The sequence below is a fragment of the Physeter macrocephalus genome, chromosome 2 (genome assembly GCF_002837175.3).
Source record: "Physeter macrocephalus isolate SW-GA chromosome 2, ASM283717v5, whole genome shotgun sequence".
NCBI lineage: Eukaryota > Metazoa > Chordata > Mammalia > Artiodactyla > Physeteridae > Physeter > Physeter macrocephalus.
This window is the reverse complement of record NC_041215.1, coordinates 86505035-86518648: the sequence shown is the minus strand read 5'-3', so window position 1 is coordinate 86518648 and position 13614 is coordinate 86505035. Positions and strand designations below refer to the sequence as shown.

General features: G+C 37.1%; 1 protein-coding gene across 1 annotated transcript in view; it reads left to right on the top strand.

The window, feature by feature from the left end:
* The window catches only part of CERKL (CERK like autophagy regulator), a 165546-nt gene that overhangs the window by 151296 nt on the left and 636 nt on the right, over positions 1-13614 (top strand). Inside the window, exons 11-13 of the mRNA XM_024122175.1 lie at positions 2781-2877; positions 11391-11569; positions 12638-12698. Coding sequence (XP_023977943.1) covers positions 2781-2877; positions 11391-11569; positions 12638-12698 — 337 coding nt within the window. The remainder of the gene's footprint in view (positions 1-2780; positions 2878-11390; positions 11570-12637; positions 12699-13614) is intronic.

Below are 13614 nucleotides of genomic sequence, written 5' to 3'. Positions count from 1 at the left end.
GCGGGCTTCAGCAGTTGTGGCTCGTGGGCTCTAGAGTGCAGTCTCAGTAGCTGTGGTGAACAGGCTTAGTTGCTCCGCGGCATGTGGGATCTTCCCGGGCCAGGGCTCCAACCCATGTCCCCTGCATTGATAGGCGGATTCTTAACCGCTGCGCCACCAGGGAAGCCCCATTGAAACTTTTCTATAAACCACATTTATCTTTCAGAATACCCTGCTAACTCTTGGCTAACTAGAATATTATCAAGAGGTAGTCATTTTTGAGTTGATTTTAAGGGATTTGTCTTCAGAGTAGGCTGAGAGTAACTGTTATACTGGAAAAATGATCATTTACTCTGATTTTTTAATATCACTGAGGCTAAAATAATATTCCTTGGGTTTTATTGACATGATCTTATTGTGTTATTTTATGTCTACTTCGCTTTATTTATTTATTTACTAGTCAGTGAGAATATTATATTTAATTCTGGTATTCCTTATGCACGTCTCTGCCTTTCGATTTTAGTGCAGACGTATACATCCTTAGCAGGAATAGCATGTATGTGTGTATGATACTTTTAGTCAAAGGAAACGTTTTAGTTATATTTAGTGTGAATTGTGGTACATCTGAATCTACTGCCCACATTTTCATGAGACATTTTATATATCATTTTATCCACAAGCTATAGCTGTTCCATCTCTTGCACATCCTTTTCATGTAGTTGTCCATCACTGGGCTGAAAATATTTCTCTTGCGTTCCTGTAGAGCATAGAAGAAAGGTGATGAATGTTGCATAATATCGTCACTGCTAGATTTTCCCCAGAAGTGGAATAAAAGAATGACTTATGTATGTACATTGGCAACTCATAACATCATTTTAATGATTAGTTTCAACTTCCCTGCAAAATATTTAACCTGAAGGATTAACAATTGGTAAAGGGATTGATTTAAAATGCTTTCCTTGGCAATTGATAGGAAGGTAAGAAAGAGGGAAATATCCAGAGGTAGAGAAGAAGAGAAACTATTTTAAAAATCAGATGTCAGAGTCTGATTAATTATCTCTAGTGCTGAAGCTTGTGTGGTTGAGAAATGGAGGCTGATTTTTTCCTCCCCATACCCTCAGAAACCCTAGATAGCTGTGCACCTCCCTAATGTAGTTTCCCCCACGAAAAGTGAAGATCTGGCTGGCTGACTAGAGCTGCATTCTCCAGGACTTGACACAATGCTGCTCTAGCCCTACGCCATCTCTGACTCTCGTGTTGGCTCAAGGACCTTCATGGGAAGTAGTCCTGCTCTCCTGGGAGCAGTAGATTCATGCCTCCTTCCAAGCTGCTCCAGTCATTTTCCAGCTGGCCTGGAATTCCACTGCTTACTCTCCAGGTTCAATCTGCATTGATGAATTTTTCAGAGGAGTATGACTAGTTAGAGATGTCTTCTGTGGATTGTAAGCAAACATGCCGTTTTTTTAAAGGCCTTTACATCAGAGCCTCGGCTGACCAAGGTATTCAAAAATTTAGCTTCTGAATGATTCAGGGAAATGGCAAAGGGGTTTCAACTTCCAGCTTTATTTATTTTTTCACAAGAAAGTAGAATTTACTTCAGAATACCTCAGTGCAAGTTGCTGATAGGAACTAATTTTTTTACATTCGAATTTTTCTAAGATTAAATGCATTAATGTATGGAAAATATTTAGAACGTGCCAGGCATATAGCATGCGTTTCAATTACTAATAAGTATTGAAAGGTAGACACATGAAATGCTTTTCATGTTTACCAGTAAAAACTAAGTAATTAAAAAAAAATCAAGACTGCACAAAACACTAATGTTTTGGTACTATTTATTTCCAGTTGGGAAGAGGTGACGTAATGGGTAAAAGGAATGGTGGACCCTGGATTAAGCGCTCTGGTTCCAGTGATTGTTTTTCTCTTTGAACCAATCACTTAAACTTCGGGGCTTCTTCTCCTTCTACATAAACGGAGTGAATGACTGGGTAATCTCCAAGGTCCCTTACAGCTCTAACCTGAGCTTCCATAAGATTTAAAGAGCTCTTTTTTATGACATCATTGTTATTCTTGGAATAACTTTATATTTGCACTGAAATTGAGCCTGGAAGTCATTTGCACATATTTCTGCAAACTGCCTTCTCAAGCTAGATGCATCTGTGAGTGGCTTTTTGGCACTAAATCACACCTCTAAATTTGCAGCCTCATATTGAACTGAAGAGTTATGCAAGATTAAAATGTTCAGTCATTTAACTGAACATGTGTGGTAGCATTTGTTCACTCCAGTTCATCCATCCAAGAGCCTCTGATTTATTTGGTTTCCTATGTCACTTAGACCTGCCCATAAATAAATATTTAAATCACACTTTAGATTTTAAAAAGTGTTGAACTAGTTGTTAGACCATTTGTATTTATTAACTATCGTACAACACATCTTTAAAAAAAATACATGGTTTCACACTTAGGATCCCTAAGTAAGTACACTGGATTTCAAATTATGTCTTGATATGTGAATAGGATGCATGATGATTGATTTTTTAAAAAGTGCTTGGTGTCAGTGCTTGATGAGAAAGAAATCAGTCAGTTGTTTAATAAAACTAATTTGAAAGGCTGTTTCATTTAAAAGACAACACAGCAAGATATGATTTAATAATTTTAGGTAAATTTAATGTGATGGTGATTTATCTAGCTTGCCTACAACTTCTAGTAACTATTATTTGTTAGGAGGAATGATACAGAGTAATTTCTGATGTACTCTCTTAATAAATATTTTCATGTCAAATACAAATATTTAATTTCAGATTAAATAATGGAAGCATGGCTCTTATAATTGCACGAAACACTTCTCGACCAGAATTTATAAAACACCTGAAAAGATATGCAAGTGTTAAAAACCAGGTACAGTAAACCATTTGGATTAACTGTGTGCAAAGCAATTAATCATGGGGAGAGAGATGCTGCCAGAGTTGACACTGAGTCCTGCCTTGTAAGAAGGCTTTATTTTCTTCTGAATGCATTAACCTTTTTTTTCAATTTGTTCTTTCTTCAAATTCTGAAAAGTAGCCACAGTATTAATATGGATTGGCCTTTTTTGAATTGTGGGTTAGTAGTTATATACATTTATGTGTGTGTGTGCAAAGAGAAAATAGAAAATGTAGTGTTATATTGAAATGTGAAGTAAATTAAGGATAAAATGACATACTCAGCTGTTCTTCAGAATGAGGAGTAGTGAAATCTGAGATTTTTAGCCTTCTTGATTTTATGGCAGCAGACTCCCTCTGAAGTTATGACCTTTGGATTTTCCTGTTGTTTGTTTAAGATCAGCCTGCTTACATTGATTGAAATAGATTTGCAGAAATATATTTTAAAATACACTACTTTTATATAGATGTTATTTATTTTATTCTAAACTTAGGATGTGTGGTGGTATTTGTAGAGATAGATAAAAGTGTATTTCCATTCTTAAGGGATTTGTTTTAAAGAGAAGCAATAACTATTATAAGCCATATTCTTTTGGCAGACATTTTGAGCCAGTTATTAGGAAACTGATCCAGAAATATGTGAATTTCTGAAATTATGAATCTTGAAGTACATAGTATGCATGTAAAACCCTACAGTCTCGCACCTTCTTTTTGTGCCTGGATGTAGTTGGGGGAGAACAGATGGGAGGAGGAGAGTAAATCCAGCCGGTGACCAGCAGCTGAATCTTGCTTACATAGGTAGCCACTGCAAGGCTCTCATTTTTGCTTCTTTATAATTTTAAACTTTCTCAGGCAGGCTTCATGAAGTTTCAGTTCTCCTCTGCCTACTACATTATTTGATCAATGTTTATTGAGCAACGAATTGAATGAAATGTTTAGGAAATTATGTCATAAAATTATATACAGTCCTATTTTCTTTAAATATAAATCTCTAAGGAGACAAAGTGGACAAAAGCAGATATAATGTAGGTTGTAAGCCTAACTAATAACTTTATGTCTATGTGTTTGGGAAAATACAGTGATTTATTGATTTTTAAAGGAATGTATGCCTTTTCAGATGTTGCTAATTTTGATTGCAACTTTTATTATTTTAATCCAAAGCAATACATGTTCATTGGTTTTTTGTAAGTCAGAAAATAGAAACAAGATAACAATATATATAAAAAGCTCTCAAAATTCTATATTCCAAGAGATAATGAGTGCCATTACCTTGGTATAAACTTTTCCTATTCTTTTTCTATTAAATAAATATGAGAACTTAAAGGAGTAATAACCCCAAGGTACTTACCCTGAGAAGCTATATATTTATTTTAGGGAGGCACGATTGCACAGATTACTTACAGAAGTTCTCTTTTGGAATTGCCTAAGGGGCAAATGTCTTAGGTAAGTTTTGTAGACATCCTTTTTTCATTACGAAAGTAGCTTTCTTCTGACTTTAAAAGTAATAGATGCTTACTATAAAAAATAAAGACAAAGACACAGTAGTGAATGTAATTCTGTATCTATAGGAAAGTAATTTTTTTCAAAAGGAGACCATGTTATGCAAGACATAACCATTTTTCTCAGGTACTCAACCAGTCATATCTTGCTTTCGATACAAAAAAACTATTGCCTGTGTGTGTGTGTGTGGTTCGTTAGGCTTAACTGATTGGCTCAGCTCTTTTCAAAAATTCAAGCCCATGCTACTGCTCTGTAATTTTTTGCAAAGAAATTCTAAAATGTTTTGCATAATGGTATATAGTAAGATTAATTGGATTGATTCCCAAGATGACAGCTTTCAAGCAATGTTAATCTGATACATTTGTTAAAAAATCACAGACATACATATACACATATACATGTGTATGTAGTCTCTTTCCTTCATGGTGACATGTTCAAAAATATAAATTTGTATAAATTATGTATTATAAAGACCAGATAAATATAAGATTATACAATCCACTGTCAATTAGTAGCAGTTCTGGTGTCCAGGTAGGGAAATACGGCACTTCAGCCTAAGGAGAGCAACAGTCTAGGTCTCTGAACCATCTTTCCAGGTTGAACTGAATGTTCATGTATCTGAACAAGTGTAGAATGTACTGAAAACCATCATTTGTAGGTGACGCATCTTGCGTTTCCCATCTCTGTGTGAAATAGATAGAGGTAAAAATTACTCTTCAAGGGGCTTCCCTGGTGGCGCAGTGGTTGCGCATCCGCCTGCCGATGCAGGGGAACCGGGTTCGCGCCCCGGTCTGGGAGGATCCCACATGCCGCGGAGCGGCTGGGCCCTTGAGCCATGGCCGCTGAGCCTGCGCGTCCGGGGCCTGTGCTCCGCAACGGGAGAGGCCGCAGCAGAGGGAGGCCCGCATACCACAAAAAAAAAAAAAAAAAAAAAATTACTCTTCAAGTCTTCTCAACTCCATCCTGTAGCTGGCCTTTGTTTTCTCTGTTCATATTGAAAACATTTCTACATTTGCTTTGACCATCATTTTTGTTTAGGGGGTTTAAAACCCTTGTTATTCCCCAGGGATTTGTTTGTAACCTTCTTCTCATGACACCCTTTCCTGGGTGATCTCACTGCTTCCCATTTGCTTGAACCACTGTCTGAACTTTGCACACTACCAAGGGTTCTCTCTTCCTTTCTGATTTGCAGGACCACTGTGCCTTCCTGTGTGCTGAGAAGGTTATAAAACTCACAGGCATCTTGAGTCCAGCACGTCCACTACTTACCTTATTGCCCTCTTCCCTGATGGTGCTCCTTCCATGTTTCCCTCCAAACGGCAATGGTACCACTCTCTACCCATCCTGGAGTTACTCTGGATCCCTCTCCCTCATTCCCCACAGCCAGTCCACCAACTAATTCAAACCTTAATCCCTTCTTGCTTCCAATAGCCTCCTTCTGATCTTTCTTTTCTCTGGTCTTATCTTCCACACTGCATTCTAGAGGGATTTTTCTAAAATACTTATCTGATTTATCTCCTGCCTAATTCTTCAATGTGTTATTGTCATCAAGATGGCATAAAATTTCCTCAGTGTGGAATACATGGCCCCTTGTATTCTAGCCCTTGCCTATGTCACAGCCTCGCTTCTTGCCATCCTCCACCAGATTTCTCATGCTTTGGTCATTGAATTCGTTTTCTAGGGCTGCCATAACAAATACCGCAGACTGGGTAGGTTTGGTTTCTCCCAAGACCCGTCTCCTTGGCTTACAGATGGCTGCCTTCTGGCTGTGTCCTCGCTTGATCTTTTCTCTGTGCATGCACATTCCTGGGGTCTCTCTGTATGTCCCAGTTTCCTCCTTTTATAAGGACACCAGTCATATTGGATTAGGGCCTACCCTAAAAGACTCATTTAACTTAATCACCTTTTAAAGACCTTATCTCCCAATATGGTTACATTCTGAGGTACAGGGAGTTAGGACTTCAACATATAAATTGGGGAGGGGGGGAGACACAATTCAGCCCATAACACCATATGTGTCTATGTTTTAAAATCAAATATAGGCATTAACATACTCTGAAAAATAAATGCCAAAATACCAATGTTGCCATCAGTATCACACTATGCTTGATCATGGCATATCTCTGTATTCTTGCAAACGTGGTTTCCTCTCTCCAGAGCTTCTCTTCACCTCCAGGCTAATTCTTCTGTGTTAAGACTCAGCTCAAGAGGGCAATTCACCCAGTATCCTGAGCCTGTTTGCCTCTTCTCATTTCTCTGTGCTTAATACCATCATGGCACTTATATATATCACAACTTTAATTGTTAACTTCCCTTCCTCATGCCCCAAACACACCCTCACACGTGATATCACGCTCTTGGCTTCCCTAAGTCCCATCTAATGATGTCTGTGGCTTCCTAGGTAATAAATGTGCATGCATGCATGAATGGAGCTTCATTTTGTGAAGTGTGCACATGGAAACTGATGATGTAAGACAGTAGACTTCATCACATGACATTCTCCCTGAGTGTCTATCTTCACATGGCATTCTCCTCTCTTAACCAGGACATCAGTCATATTGGATTAGGGCCACCCAAATGACCTCATCTTAACTTAATTACATTTGCAAAGACCCTATTTCCAAATACGGTGACAGTCACATGTACTAAGAGTTAGGACTTCTAGATATCTTTACGGGGGACACAATTTAACCCATAATGGCCAGTGATCACTGACTCATTTAAAACACATTATTTTGGGACTTCCCTGGTGGTGCAGTGGTTAAGACTCTGTGCTCCCAAAGCAGGGGGGCCGGGTTCGATCCCTGGTCAGGGAACTAGATCCCACATGCATGCTGCAACTGAGGATTCACATGCCACAACTAAGGAGCCTGCCTGCTGCAACTAAGACCCGGCACAACCAAATAAATAAATAAAATTTTTAAAAATGTTTAAAAAAACAACTAAAACACATCATTTTTACAATGAATGAAAAATGTAGAACATTTTACAAGTGCAGTGTGAAGGGTAGCCCCAAACCTTACACCTGAGATGGGAAGTCTAATGCAGTGACTGTTAGGCAGTTTTAGAGAGAGCCTTGCTTTTTCCAAGAGAGAGTTGCTTGGGGCCTGCTAACCCTGTACTTCAAATAGAACAACTGTTGCCGTCATGTAACCCAGTATTATCCACCATGTAACCCATGCATTATTCAGTATAAACTGTAAGATCTGCTGGACCTTGATGTTTCCACATATAGCAAAATAAGGGTATTGGGGGAAATAGTTTTCTGGCAACTTTTAAAATTCTGTGCTTCATCAAGGTTTGTATGTGAAAGAAGGGAAAAAACATGTAGGTAATATATTTGTGGTAAACCTCATGCCATTTATCTGAAAACTGAAATAAATGAGTAGTTGTGCATTTCTACTAAAAAGTTACTTGGCTATCTTAGTTATTTCAGAGAATACATATTTTTTCACTATAGTTTCCTTAGGCAAGTAAGAAAAATTTAAATTTTTAAAAAAATTTTTACTGAAGTATAGTTGATTTACAATGTTGTGTTAATTTCTGCTTACAGCAGTGATTCAGTTATACATATATATAATTTTTTTCATATTTTTTTCATTATGGTTTATGGCAGGATATTGAATATAGTTCCCTGTGCTACACAGTAGGACCTTGTTGTTTATCCATCCTATATATAATAGGTGGCATCTGCTAATCCCAAACTCCCAATCCTTCCCTCCCCTGCCCGCACCTTGGCAACCACAAGTCTGTTCTCTGTGAGTCTGTTTCTGTTTCGTAGATAAGTTCATTTGTGTTGTATTTTAGATTCCACATATAAGTGATACCATATGGTATTTGTCTTTCTCTGTCTGGCTTACTTCACTTAGTATGATAATGTCTAGGTTCATCCATGTTGCTGCAAATGGCATTATTTCATTCTTTTTTACAGCTGTGTAATAGTCTATTGTATCTATGTACCACATTTTCTTTATCCATTCATCTGTCGATGGGCATTTAGGTTGCTTCCATGTCTTGGCTATTGTAAATAGTGATGTTTTGAACACTGGGTGCATGTATCTTTTCGAATTAAGGTTTTGTCTCAACTAAGGAGCCTGCCTGCTGCAACTAAGACCCGGCACAACCAAATAAATAAATAAAATTTTTAAAAATGTTTAAAAAAACAACTAAAACACATCATTTTTACAATGAATGAAAAATGTAGAACATTTTACAAGTGCAGTGTGAAGGGTAGCCCCAAACCTTACACCTGAGATGGGAAGTCTAATGCAGTGACTGTTAGGCAGTTTTAGAGAGAGCCTTGCTTTTTCCAAGAGAGAGTTGCTTGGGGCCTGCTAACCCTGTACTTCAAATAGAACAACTGTTGCCGTCATGTAACCCAGTATTATCCACCATGTAACCCATGCATTATTCAGTATAAACTGTAAGATCTGCTGGACCTTGATGTTTCCACATATAGCAAAATAAGGGTATTGGGGGAAATAGTTTTCTGGCAACTTTTAAAATTCTGTGCTTCATCAAGGTTTGTATGTGAAAGAAGGGAAAAAACATGTAGGTAATATATTTGTGGTAAACCTCATGCCATTTATCTGAAAACTGAAATAAATGAGTAGTTGTGCATTTCTACTAAAAAGTTACTTGGCTATCTTAGTTATTTCAGAGAATACATATTTTTTCACTATAGTTTCCTTAGGCAAGTAAGAAAAATTTAAATTTTTAAAAAAATTTTTACTGAAGTATAGTTGATTTACAATGTTGTGTTAATTTCTGCTTACAGCAGTGATTCAGTTATACATATATATAATTTTTTTCATATTTTTTTCATTATGGTTTATGGCAGGATATTGAATATAGTTCCCTGTGCTACACAGTAGGACCTTGTTGTTTATCCATCCTATATATAATAGGTGGCATCTGCTAATCCCAAACTCCCAATCCTTCCCTCCCCTGCCCGCACCTTGGCAACCACAAGTCTGTTCTCTGTGAGTCTGTTTCTGTTTCGTAGATAAGTTCATTTGTGTTGTATTTTAGATTCCACATATAAGTGATACCATATGGTATTTGTCTTTCTCTGTCTGGCTTACTTCACTTAGTATGATAATGTCTAGGTTCATCCATGTTGCTGCAAATGGCATTATTTCATTCTTTTTTACAGCTGTGTAATAGTCTATTGTATCTATGTACCACATTTTCTTTATCCATTCATCTGTCGATGGGCATTTAGGTTGTTTCCATGTCTTGGCTATTGTAAATAGTGATGTTTTGAACACTGGGTGCATGTATCTTTTCGAATTAAGGTTTTGTCTGGGTATATGCCCAGGAATGGGATTGCTGGAACATATGGCAACTCTGTTTTTAGTTTTTTGAGGAAACTTCATACTGTTTTCCATAGTGGCTGCACCAATTTACATTCCCACCAACAGTGTAGGAGGGTTCCCTTTTCTCCACACCCTCTCCAGCATTTGTTATTTGTAGACTTTTTAATGAGGGCCATTCTGACCAGTGTGAGGTGGCACCTCATTGTAGTTTTGATTTGCATTTCTCTAATGATTAGCAATGATGAGCAGCTTTTCATGTGCCTATGGGCCATCTGTATGTCTTCTCTGGAGAAGTGTCTATTTAGGTATTCTGCCCATTCTTCGATTGGGTTTTTTTTTTGGTTATTAAATTGTATGAGCTGTTTGTATATTTTTGAAATTAAGCCCTTGTCAGTCACATCATTTGGAAATATTTTCTTCCATTTCTTAGGTTGTCTTTTAATTTTGATTATGGTTTCCTTTGCTGTGCAAAAGCTTATCAGTGTGATTAGGTCCCATTTGTTTAATTTTGTTTTTATTTCTATTGCCTCGGGAGACTGACCTAAGAAAACATTGGTATGATTTATGTCAGAGAATGTTTTGCCTATATCCTCTTCTAGGAGTTTTATGGTGTCATGTCTTATATGTAAGTCTTTAAGCCATTTTGAGTTTGTTTTTGTCTATGATGTGAGGGAATGTTCTAACTTCATTGATATGCATACGGCTGTCCAATTTTCCCAACACCACTTGCTGAAGAGACTGTCTTTTCCCCACTGTATATTCTTGCCTCCTTTGTCAAAGATTAAATTGTCCATAGGTGTGTGGCCTTATTTCTGGGCTCTCTATTCTGTTCCATTGATCTATGTGTCTGTTTTTGTGCCAGTACCACATTGTTTTGATTATTGTAGCTTTGTAGTATTGTCTGAAGTCTGGGAGGGTTATGCCTCCTGTTTTGTTCTTTTTCCTCAGGGTTGCTTTGGCAATTCTGGGTCTTTTATAGTTCCATATGAATTTTAGGATTATTTGTTCCGTTTCTGTGAAAAATGTCATGGGTAGTTTGATAAGGATCACATTAAATCTGTAGGTTGCTTTGGGTAGCATGACCAAGAAAGACTGAAATATGAAGCTGACTTTGTACCATGCTAGAGTGGTCAGTAAGCAACCATAATTATCATGCAACTTCTGTCCATCTTTAAAGTGAGGATGAAGCAGGCAAACACCTGTAAAAGTCACATGGGATGGACTTTCTCTTTTTACCTTCATAAGTTTAGTTCTTCCTAATTAAATTCCAAATGTGAAACTTATTCTAGAGTTTGCGCTACATCAGTTAAACTAGTTGACAATAATCAAGTCAGTGGATTATATAAATCCTCTATAACAATAGACCAATATTAAAGATTTAGTTTTTTTTGGAAATTATTGTATACAATTTCATAGACATATACTATTTGTCATAAAAACAAGTTTGCCAGCTGCTAGATCTAAATGAGCTAGGAAAGCGTCAGAAAAGGGGCTCCTTCTTCCAAAGAAATTGGAACTAATTAGAGTTTCAAAGCTATAAAAACGTCAGCATGCACATTGATATTTACTTGCAAGTGAGAGCACAGTGAACTTTCCTAGTTTGCATTACAGTTAGGGATAAAGCAAGTACCAAGAGTATTTGCATTTATTTTTTGGTTTTTTTTTTTTTTAGTTCAATTTTCCATTTGTTGAGACTTACACTGTTGAAGAAGTAAAAGTTCACCCAAGGAGTAACAGCAGTGGACACAATCCAGAGGAAGAAGATGGACCACATGAAACTGCTACAGGAAGCAGTTTCCCTTGGAATGTAGATGGTGATTTAATGGAAGTTGCATCAGAGGTCCATGTTAGGTAAGTCTAATTATTTCACCATCTTATACTATCAGTTTTGTGTCTGATAGACATATAAATGGAAGTTGCCTTTTTATAACTATCAAAACAGGCAGTTGGCTAGATAAATTCTTTTTTAAATTTGTAAGTCAGGGAAGCATAAAAAGACACGTACAATTTTTTTTTTTTTTTTTTTCTGTGGTATGCGGGCCTCTCACTGTTGTGGCCTCTCCCGTTGTGGAGCACAGGCTCCGGACACGCAGGCCCAGCGGCCATGGCTCACGGGCACAGCCGTTCCGCGGCACGTGGGATCCTCCCGGACCGGGGCAAGAACCCGTGTCCCCTGCATCGGCAGGCGGACGCGCAACCACTGCGCCACCAGGGAAGCCCGACACGTACAATTTTAATAAAGAAGTGTAACTTTGTATTTATTCACTAATTGTTATGTAGAACCAAAGCATTTTCTTTGGTTATGAGTCTACGTTGGCATTCTGAATTACCATTCTTCACAAACTATACAGATAATGTACGTCTACAATTTCCATTTTGAATTTTTAAAAATGGATTAAGATCTCAAACCTTGTGATGCCATCTGAATAGCAGATGGTTACAATTTAATCCCCCAGTCGTTTAAAATTTCCTTTTACCCACAACAAATACTGTAACACTTTGTGTTCAGCAGTTTGCTTTTATCGTCTTTCCAAAGCATACTTTACATAAGAACAATTTTACATATTATTTATTAACAAGAGCAACGGGTTATAAACAGGCTTGGGAACATGCAAACTTATTGTTGGTAAGCACTATGACTCAGTGGGTAGAAGTGTGCAGGGCTCCCTGAGTAGCCTGCTAGATGTGAGCTTTCTACATGCACGGGTGACTGGGCTTTACAGGAATTACTGCTGCTGATTTATTAGGCCCCCGCATTTTTTCCTAGATGGCAGCTTTGCCATGAATGTATGTTCTTTGGCTATCAATCATTAGATTTCTATTTGGTATTATGCACCACATTCAATAGGGGTTATGTGTGAAAAATAACAGAATGATAGGTTGATGAAATAACCATGCATATTCTTATATTCTTTACAGAGTACACCCAAGACTTATCAATCTTTATGGAAAAAGCATGGAAGAAATGAATGATTCCAAAGTAACATGTAGTTGTTTATAAGAGGAATGTGCAAATTAGAATTTTAATATGAAGGGATATTGTCATCTTTTAAACAGATATTTTAGTAAGGAAAAAACTTTTAAAAAGAAATTAAAATTGCTAGTTTTGATGTTACTAAAAATTAGCGTCTAGGCTTTAAAAAATAAGACATGAAATATATACAAAACAATTTAAATTCTGGTTTTTGGAAAAAGTATTTATTGGAATGGAAATATATACTTGAAATTGAAACATGATATATCAATATTTAACATAGATTAATTCCAAAGTGAAATAGTTTGGATTCTTTTTTCCTGGATTTGAGTCCATCAATTCCGATGTTACATTTCCTAAAGCCTGATGCCAACAGACCACAGAGTTCATGTAAGAAAGACTGTCCTGATTTCTTGATGAGGTACGTAATGCAGTGATATTAAATTACACAGCTAGGAAATGATATAACCAGAAATAGTACTAATTTTTCAAAAGCTCTCATACCTAGACTACTTGTCAAAAAGAAAAAAGATGGATTTTTTTAAAAAGTTAGTTATAGTACCACTTTGGTGCATAGTCTCTGAAAGTGGAAAACTCGAAGTATTTAAAATAGCAAACTGGTTAGAATCTGGCCCAATAGGGAGCTGTGTTCCTCTTGCTCTTAAGTCATGTTATCCGACAATCAATAAGAGCACATCGTTTTCAGTGTCCTCAGTGCTACCTGAAATGGTGTCATTTCTAGGAGGATCATCCTTGAGAAAGCAATTCTAAATTTGGATTTGATTTTCCACCAATGAGCCTAGACATTTTCTTGAAAAAACTACTTGTTTTTTAATAATAAAAAAACATAGCATCTTTGGTTCAAAGGGTTCTTTAAAACTGAATTACTTTCTATTGGTACACCCCCGAGTTCAGGAGGTTT